The sequence below is a fragment of the Atractosteus spatula genome, chromosome 8, assembly GCF_055471065.1.
Source record: "Atractosteus spatula isolate fAtrSpa1 chromosome 8, fAtrSpa1.hap1, whole genome shotgun sequence".
NCBI classification, from domain to species: Eukaryota; Metazoa; Chordata; class Actinopteri; order Semionotiformes; family Lepisosteidae; genus Atractosteus; species Atractosteus spatula.
The window spans coordinates 39260506-39270675 of NC_142713.1; the positions used below are offsets into that span (position 1 = coordinate 39260506).

Below are 10170 nucleotides of genomic sequence, written 5' to 3' on the forward strand. Positions count from 1 at the left end.
TGACTGTAACCTTTTTGGGTTTTAGGCCCGTTTGTGACCTCTTTAATTAATAAATAACCATGCATTTTTTTAAAAAGTTGTTTGAGCAATAGTATGGAGAATACACTTGGTGTATTCAGATCGACATCAACACTCCACTGGATGAACATCACTGACTCACTGGCTTCCAGGCCGAGGATACTGCTTGTTCGAATGTCTTCCTCATCACAGGTTGAAGCTCGATCTGCTGCTAGTTTATTGCAGTACAATGTTTCCTTCTACAATTACGCCTATAGGTGCTGAAATTTCCAATCACACCTTCAGGACACTTAATTCTCACCCAGTCTGAGGGGCTCAGACACTCCATGGGGAGCCACTGCCACTTCCAAACCACCTGCAGTGCTTATGCCAAGGGTTCTGCTCCCCCTGTCTATGGACAAATTAAATGATAGGTGAAACATGACTTTTAAAATCTATATTAATACCCATAAATCTCTCTCCCATTCAAAGCAGACAACTGATGTTTCAGCAGCAATGGCAATTGACCCTGTGAGAATGGGGTATCTTCTATTTTGTCATTACAAATCATCCTCCCAAGTGAAATATTTTCAAAATAGTTCAGCCTAACCCCCTTGCTTTAGTGCTGAAACAACTTTTTAATAACACATTAACAATACTTAATGGGTGTGATGAAGAGGATTTATTCATTTTCTCAATTCTTACAGGAAAGTAAACAAACAACACTATGATTGTGTCTATACAGGTTAAAACTGAAAGTCATCCTAAACATTTATTTCAATGACAACTGATTTAGTTATAGGTCATATATCGTGGGGTAGCGCTGAATTTAGCGTATGACTTGATGACTTTATTCACAGCTTCCAAGAAGTCCTTTTCCGTGGCGATTTTCCTGCGGGCTCTGATGGCAAACATGCCTGCTTCTGTGCACACACTGCGGATCTCGGCACCTGCAGCAGCACAGTAGGAGGGGCAGTCAGGGGACAAGTTAAAGGAACTCAAATACAAGTTGTTCATTTCCCCAAATTAAAGTTAGTCTTGTACAGTGCATTTTCTTTTTGCTTAATTAAAAAAAAACCCTAAACATGCCTCTTGATCTTTCAAGGTAGCAGTATTCGGTCCTGTGTGCATACACCCAAAAGTAGGCTCTCACCTGTGCTGTTGGGACAGAGGCGGGCCAACAGTTCAAACCTGATGTCCCTCTCGACGCTCATGGAGCGAGCGTGGATCTTAAAAATGTGAGTACGCCCCTGGAAAAGAGATTTCATTTTTACACCAAGAACTACTCCTATTTTCAAGCTGCTGTATCTGTCCTGTATTAAGGGCTCAAGAACGTGACGCTAAGAACACTTTTTTTAAACCCACCTACGTGTCACTGTTGAGACATTTCCTCCCCCCAAAAAAACTTATTTCCATTGCAGACTAAAAAAAAATCTTAAAATGTAATAGTAACCTAGCAAATAAAAGCATTTCTGGATGGTATTGCAGCCTAGATCCAATTACAGTTCTAATTACGAGTTCCACACGTTCCAATTACAGAATTTCAATAATCACAAGGTAGGATTTATGAAATTACATTTTTCAAGCCACGTGGCACGACTTCCTTTTCAGATTCAAAAATGGCATAACAATCGAATGCGCACCCTTATGGCACATTACTGTTACAAGTCATCGTTGAGTACACCTGAAGTAAGATAATATTTCTGCAATTTCCCTCACGGGATCAATAAAGTATCTATCTATAATGAGAATGTTGCCTCCATGCTGAGTAAAGCACTGCATCTATCAAACACACCTCCAGGTCAGGCAAGCTGAACTCGATCTTGCGGTCCAGCCGGCCGGGCCTCATTAGAGCTGGGTCCAGAGTGTCGGGTCTGTTGGTGGCCATCAACACCTTGATGTTCCCTCTGGGGTCAAAGCCATCCAGCTGGTTAATGAGTTCCAGCATAGTCCTCTGGACTTCATTATCACCCCCGGCCCCGTCGTCAAAACGGGCCCCTGCCAGACACATCCAAGCACGCGTTGCCTCGGTATTTTAGACAGGAGCACTGGCAGAGATCAGCAAGGTTGCTTTACTAATCTATTTAAGAGGTCAGTGAATTTAGGGGATTTCATATTTCTGATGGTGAAAGTGGGTAGAACTGGCCTTATGATCTGTTCCCAGTAAAAAAAAAGAGAGACTGGTTCAACCAGCAGAAAAGCATTGCGGGAGTGCAGGCTGAGGCCTACAATCCAGGCATTGCTTGATGTAACTGAGGTCTGACAAACAATCAGTCAAGTGTCAGGGATGCTCTTGGTTGGATTACTGCACAGCAGTACGCTGGGACTTGCAGGGTGACAGCTTGTAGTGCCATCGGGGAGAGCTGTACTGCTCCTGCAGCTGAGCTCGCAGTTTGCAGAATGGAGAGTTACTCAAGGAGAACCCTGTCCTTTTCCCAGCTCTCATCCCTGTGCTTACCTAGGAGGCACAGTGTCTTTTTACAAATGATTGGCAATTATCAAACTTTACTGTGAGGACAGAAATACTTGGGCCTCACTCTACTTGATTCCTGTGTGTACAAGTGTACGTTTTGACTTTTGGTTCACCGATTACAAAATAACTGGAAAAACAATAAAAAAAGTCTGCCAATTCATGTCTGAAGTCAAACAACTGGTTAATATTCCCTCAAAGCGACTACCTAGTGTGCAAACACTAAGGCTAAAGCTCCATACCTCCAATGGCATCAATTTCGTCAAAGAAAATCAGGCAGGCTTTCTTTGTTCTGGCCATCTCGAACAGCTCACGGACCATTCTGGCACCCTAGCAGGGAACAAACAAGCCAATCGCAATTAAAGCCTTAAACGCCAGCAATTACTTCATAAGTTATGGAGAAAAACATCAAATCCTGTCCCACAGGCTAAGTAGCGCACTTGTCAATGTGTAAGCAATACATTAAAGGAATTGCTCATTAGCAGTCAAAACTGGGCTAAAACACTAATCCCACCATGCGAAGGATGGGCCTGTAATGGCAGTTCTCCCTCACCTCCCCCACGTATTTCTGGACGAGCTCGGACCCGATGACTCGGATGAAGCAGGCATCGGTGCGGTTGGCCACAGCTCGAGCGCACAGCGTCTTCCCGGTGCCAGGAGGGCCGAAGAGCAGCACCCCCTTCGGCGGCTCGATCCCCAGGTTGACAAAGCGCTCAGGCTGGAGGGGAGAGAAACAGGAGGGTGTCTTCCATACCATGGAGGCTCATCAGCAGAACTAAGGAGCCCTTGAAGGCCTATATGGCATTCATACATGACCATGAAGCAATTCAAACACGTACATTTACATTAGCTAGTGCTAATTAAAAAAAAACTTTAGACTAAGGAGCATTTGGGGGGGAGGGGGGGTCATGCTTTTTTAAGAGCAAGTGTGAATTTGAATTATGTCTGGCGGAAGTGCAGAACAGACCTTTGCTTCTGCTTCACATAGATGGAGTACATTAACACTACAAGTTAAAATATAATACCCCTAAAATCGAGCTGTTCTCCATTCATTAAAAAAATGAATATCCGTATTGGGATCATATTGCCTCACGTCTCAGATTCCTTGTACTTGGTAACAGGTCTCTTTTCACTGTGCATTACAAGTTCCTTCCACCATGACGGAATGAAAATAACCAAAGGGAAAGGTTGAAAACTGATAAAGAAATAAAAAAAAAACACTTACGTGAAGCAAAGGAGTCTCGACCACCTCCCTCAGCTTCTCGATCTGTTCCTTGCAGCCTCCCACGTCACTGTAGGTCACGTCAGGCTTCTCCTCCACCTGGACAGAGTAGAAAATTACAGATCAGAACAGGGCTTTCTTCAGAAAAATCCCACCTGGACTTCATCATTCATCTGCACAAGCACAGAAGCATGGTTGTAAACAAGGAGGCCACCACCCAGCCCACTTGGTGTAGACCGCGTGATTGTTGTGGGTGTGTAACGGAAAACAAACGGAACGTAGAGGCAATTTGTGTTGCTTTCATGACCGGAAGCCTACTGCTGACAAATATCAGAAATGTAATTGGTCATGTTACTAAACTCTATATATGATAATTATATATACTGCGATAGCAGAGCTGAGGCAATCACCCAGATTCCCACTCTTTAGAAAACCAACCTGAGAGAAGAGCACCCCAACAAAAGTGCACAAGTCACAAAAGAACAGAACACAAAACTGTGAGAAACAAATAAGTGTTGAACATCTGGACATCAAATAATAAACAATCAAATTCCCTTAAAAGATCCAGAATGTTTTGTTAGTGTTTGATTAATAAACAAGGCTTCGCGATCTTACGTGGTTTTGTCCCCGTGTACTTTTGTCCAGCACGTTTTTGTATTTCATGCTTTTACAGAGTTATGGCACAACACACCACAAAATGTTAAACTCTTCCCTACTATACGATCCTCTGTTCAAAGTCCTAAAGTTGTGCAATTCCTTTAAAGAGAATTATCACTACTGTGATGCAGACGAGTCTGTTTTGGCAGACGGGGGTAAACATTTAAAAAAGAAAGCCTTTGCTTGGGATGTGTACAATGGAGAGGCGCTTGTATTCTACAATCGGAACGATTGGTTACAGCAAGGCCAATCATTCCGTCTAGCTCGTTTGCTTTTTCAGTAGTTAACTGATCCAAAGATCTTATCCAACTGTTTCTTGAAAAAAGCCAGGGCACTGGATTCCAAGTACTGGCTTCAACAACATGGCTTGGCAGCTTGTCATGGACTCTTACAACTCTTTGGGTAGAGAAGTGCCCCTTGTTTTCAAATGCACTTCCAAAGTTGTCACTTGTGCCTTCTGGTTCGTGTTTCACTCCAGTGTTCATATTGTTATGTGGATGTGAGCCTTTAAGGTCATGCATCAGGTTTATCATGAAAAGGATGCTCCTATTGCCATTTTTGAGCACAGCCCTGCGGATTCTTTTTGAAATGAACACATGATTTGGAAACTGCACATTCTATATGCTCTCCCTGTGGTCACCAACTGATTTAAGCCCTGGCTTTCAGTCAGTGACCTCCCTAGCTTTCATGAGAGAGAATGCTGCTGTTCTGCCTGAAAGCTGGACTGGTCCCAAGCCTCCCCACCAGCAGTGCACAGAGCCCCACAGTCCTCACCTGCATCATCGTGACAGTGGGGTCAATCTTTGGAGGCAGTGGAATATGAATCTGGTACTTGTTTCTGTCAACACTGAAAAACAAACAAGCATTATGATGAAACACTGCCACCTAGTGAAGATGTATAAATCTACACAATACCTCCACATACTACTTAAATACAGCATAGGCATTCTTTGATTTATAAACAACTGTGTCTAAGCATCCTACACTAAATTCAATGTACTGTTTAGCAAGGTTTGTTTACTACTTTAAATACTATAACTACTGTACAATATAAACATCATGTAACATATGAGCAGTGGTCTGTTAAGTTAACTACGCTTTAATGGTCAGTAATTAACCATTGTTATAATTAAACATTTATAAATTTGTAATGTGTTTGCACTACATAACTAATCAGAGGGATTTACATACAGTTGTATGCAAATGTTTGGGCATCCCTGGTCAAACTGCATGTTTCACACAATCTCTAAGTGAAAAAGAAGTTAACAACTTCTGCAGGGTACAAACTTAAACATAAGCATAACTTAAAATTTTATGGGATGCCTGCATATGATTTCCACTCTGTGGGGGAAAGCTTAATTCAGAATTTCAAATTGCTACTAATTCTGCTCTGACTACAGAGCCAATAAAAAGATTTTACACAATAACTTAGGATGTGCATTCAAAAAATTTACAATTACCTTCCGAGAAGTTTAAATAGGGTTAAATTACTTAATGGAAAAACATAAAGCCTTAATTCTTAATTAGGAAAAAAGTGATTAATCATGCTTAAAGAAAAAAATCCTTTGATATATTAAATGAAATCAGTGTACAATGTATCCTTTTTATAAAATATAAAATAACATTACACATTGATTACAATGTATAGTATAGGGGTCAGAAGGGACATCTTTTAAGACTCATGGATGAATATTAGTTAGCTTTAGTCATTTCACAATGCTAGAAAGCAGAACTGTCAAAACTACCACACCTGAAGAAGGCTTCACAGACAAAATGTTGCGTTTCCTTTCTTCTCTTTTCACCATGGAATAAACCTATTACTTGTTCCTGAGCTGTAAAAACACACTACTAGGCGGTGCGGTGGCTCTGTGGCTAAGGATCTGCGCCTGTGCCTGGAAGGTTGCCAGTTCGTATCCCGCGGCCGGCAGAGGAATCCTAAACCGTTGGGCCCCTGAGCAAGGCCCTTAACCACAACTGCTCCAGGGGCACCGTATAAATGGCTGACCCTGCGCTCTGACCCCAAGCTTCTCTCCCTGTCTGTGTGTCTCATGGAGAGCAAGCTGGGGTATGCGAAAAGACAAATTCCTAATACAATAACTTGTATATGGCTAATAAAGTGATCTTATGTCTTATCTCTTATATTATCTTCTACAGATAAATTTTTCCATATGGAAAAAGCAGCCAACAGTGCTCCTTAGTCTAAAGTTTTTTTTTTTTAGCACTATCGGTGAATACAGCACATGTAAAACACCACTTTCTCACATAACCCATTTACCTCCCCTATAGTAAGTTTGCAGTACTAGGGGGGAAAAGGCAAGAACATATTTTTTTGGAAGAGCATCAGGTAAAACCCCACACGAAGAAGGCCAACTTACAAGCTTTCAAACAGTCTCCCCCATGTAGTTTCAGAACATGTCTCCTTACCCAACTCTCATCCCTTCCTCAATGTCTGTAGGAGCAACCTGGTCACTCAGGTCCACTACGAACTTGGCAAACTGCTTCACATTGATGATGTACTTTGGATCCTCCGAATCTGCATTAATGATCTTGGTGCATCTGTTTGAACACAGTAAAAATGAAATCCATCATTCTGGGACATAGCTGTTTTGTTCCGCTACACACAGGACAGGAATCTAATGCAAAATTAAAGATATTATGGTAGCTAAAACCAGCATCACACTACAGGACTCAACACGACTTCTAGTCGGAGACTACGTCAAATTTAACGACTGCAGTGCTGAATTTCGCTGCCTTTTCTGTCCCAGAGGGTGTCAAATTATAAGAGTAGGAATCATAGGGGGTGACTTATTATAGGATTCCCTCACGACTTTTCATCACAGTTCCAAATATCCTAAGTAATAATAATAATTCCTTACACTTATATAGCGCTTTACAGGTAATGGGGACTCCCCTCCACCCCCACCAATGTCCTGCATCCACCTGGATGATGCAACAGCAGCCATAGAGCGCCAGAACGCTCACCACACATCAGCTATCAGTGGGGAAAGGAGCAGAGTGATGAAGCCAGTTCATAGATGGGGATTATTAGGAGGCCATGATTGGTAAGGGCCAATGGGGAATTTGTCCAAGACGCCGGGGATACACCCCTACTCTTTTCGAGAAACGCCCTGGGATTTTAAAATGACCACAGAGGAACAGGACCTCGGTTTTACTTCTCATCCGAAAGACGGTGCCCGTTTACAGTAGAGTGTCCCCGTCACTATACTGGGGCATTAGGACCCACGTGGACCGCAGGGTGAGCGCCCCCTGCTGGCCTATCTAACACTCTTCCAGCAGCAACCTTACCTTTTCCCAGGAGGTCTCCCATCCAGGTACTGACCATGCTCACACCTGCTTAACTTTAGTGGGTTGTCGGTTGCGAGTTGCAGAGTGATATGGCTGCTGATAAAATGTACCGCGAGGTCACCTCATTTTTGCACCAAATCAAGGTGGTGCGCAGAGGAATAAGAAGGAGCACCGCACAACAGAAACCAGTTTGATTTTTTGAGAGAACTGCGGCTCTCTACAACTCGTAAGATTATGTAAATGAAGGCTCTGACCGAAAATCCTAGGAAAAGTTGTGTTGTGTGACGCCGGCATAAATTATATGAATGCAAACAAATTACTCTTGTGCAGACTAACCTAATAAACACTCTGGATGTGTACATCTTAAAATAGACAATTCCTTTGCCACTTTGCTTGAGTCAATAATGAAGGACGGACGCCCAGGATTAAAACACTGAAATACCTTGCCACTTGCAGTGGCTGCTCACTCTGCAGTGTCTGTTTGTCTGCAGCCAGATCCCAGAGCGCTGGAGGAGCCAGTCCGGTGTCTGACTCCTTAATACCTGAACAGAAAGAACAGACCCAATATCACTCCCAGGAGTCACTAATAAATAGGTCTGAAACAAAAAGATATAGATACATACTTCATTAATCCCATGAGGAACATGCTCTACAGACTGAGCTAGCCGGGCTGTGTAATGTACACATGTGTATATATATATATGTGAATTTTCCTAATGGGTTACTGAGCGAGAAGGTATTTTCATTTGAATGGACTTGTGGGAGAAAAATTCCTGAGACAGCCCATCTTACAGCAATCCATGATGGTCGACTAATGAGCACAGCTACTCCTAAAACAGAAGCAGCCACAATCTGGAGCAAAGGCTAGTTGCCGTGAGAGCTCAGCTGTGTTCTCAGTGCATTCAGAAAGCCTGACTTCCATTTAGTGTCTCTGCAAGCAACTGGAAGAGCCGGTAGCCAGGAGAAACACCTTGTTATGGAACACCTCCGGATGCAAACCTTGAGAACTACCCTTCTGATCTGTGTGTGATAAACGAAACTGTGAACAAACGTCACTGGATTCCTGATGGAAAGTTTAATACGCATTTGGCTCACCAGTCAGCTCATTGATTTTTTTAAGCAGCTGCTGAATGTCATCCTCCACTTGTTTGATCTGTCTAGAGTAGGTGCTCTGGCCCTGAAACAGATAAAAAAAACAAGCAGGATGCTTTAGGCTTTTTTGTCCTGCAAAGAAAATACTTAGGCATCTGAAGCAGCAAACATTTATAGAAGCGATATACAGCAAATATCTAATTGGTCAAAATCATGAGTTATTTTTCTATCTCAGACCCCCCACCCATACAATAATCACATGCACATGTTTAGGCCGGTGATCAAATCATTTTTACGCTGAACATAATAAGTTGACAGCAGTTCAAGATCCACAGCAACTGTGAGACTGAGAAGAGAATGGAAAAGTAAGTAACGAGTGCCAAAACCGTCAAGAAGAACAACAAACAGAAAACGCAAGGAGTGAGTTAGGCTACATACTTAATTGATTTCGGAGCTTCAGAGTTATTTGCTATTAACTGAAGTGTAGTGCCAGACAACTACTCGGATCTAACTTTTTAATTACCGAACAATACGGGGCGGAAACTTACATAGGTCTTCAGAAGGGCAATATCACCTTCATCCAAAGCTAAAAAAAAAACACAAAAGCAGCAGGAAAATGAATTCGGTTAAATCAATGTACACAAAACTCACTGACTCAATAACATTGTACAAAGGTAAAAACATCAAGACGTAATTCTTGTGAGGAGTTACCTAAACTATTGTAGGGCGGGTAGACAATTACCGTTAAACCATTACAGGCGGTGTAATTGTTACCAATCAACTTGCTGTTATTTTCAAACAGAAACTGGGGCACTGGGCCTACTATGTACAAAGAAAACAATGTCAAGGATCGATTGTTTAAACTTTCGGTAATCGGGATTAGCACTATATACTAAACACTGCAGACTCAAAACCAAATAAAAAATAAGAGATTCTACTTATGCGACAATACTTTAATCGTCGGCGTTTGATCCATTTTAGACACCTACTTGTAATTGTTTCGCATTAACATTGAAAAAGAGTACTGACTTACCCCTGATCGTTTTTTCTTCTTTATCATCTTCTTTCACTTTGCGCTGCTCAGTTCCCAAATAATCTGGCATCTTGCACGTTTCGAGTTTTCGCTTTAATTTTAATTTCTGTCTAAACACGATCGCTCCTGCGAGTATTCGGGGATTACACAGCAGGTTTGCTTTCCTTCCGCTTCTCCCGGCAGCCTCTGTGGAGCTAACCGGAAATTAGTGGCGGAGTTTCGAGTTAAATTGTCTAATATAATGTTATACCGGTGAAGTAATAGAGTTGATAATTATAAAAACCCTTCTCACAACACGTGACTTGGGTCATAATGTTTTAATTACAAAAACCAATTTATTTATTTTTTTACATTGTATGATCTGACACAATATTGCAACAGAAATCTAGAACG

At 42.0% G+C, this 10170-nt stretch overlaps 1 protein-coding gene across 1 annotated transcript; it reads right to left on the reverse strand.

The window, feature by feature from the left end:
* Positions 1 to 660: 660 nt before the first annotated feature.
* On the reverse strand, positions 661 to 9976 carry psmc2 (proteasome 26S subunit, ATPase 2). The gene is made up of 12 exons (XM_088923216.1): positions 9778 to 9976; positions 9293 to 9330; positions 8748 to 8829; positions 8095 to 8194; positions 6771 to 6902; positions 5121 to 5193; positions 3693 to 3788; positions 3021 to 3185; positions 2710 to 2797; positions 1793 to 1995; positions 1151 to 1247; positions 661 to 947 (listed from the first exon to the last, which is right to left on the reverse strand). Exons 1-12 carry the CDS (start codon positions 9845 to 9847, stop codon positions 790 to 792), a joined length of 1302 nt encoding a protein of 433 aa, XP_088779342.1. The 5' UTR covers positions 9848 to 9976; the 3' UTR covers positions 661 to 789.
* Between the last annotated feature and the right edge of the window lie 194 nt (positions 9977 to 10170).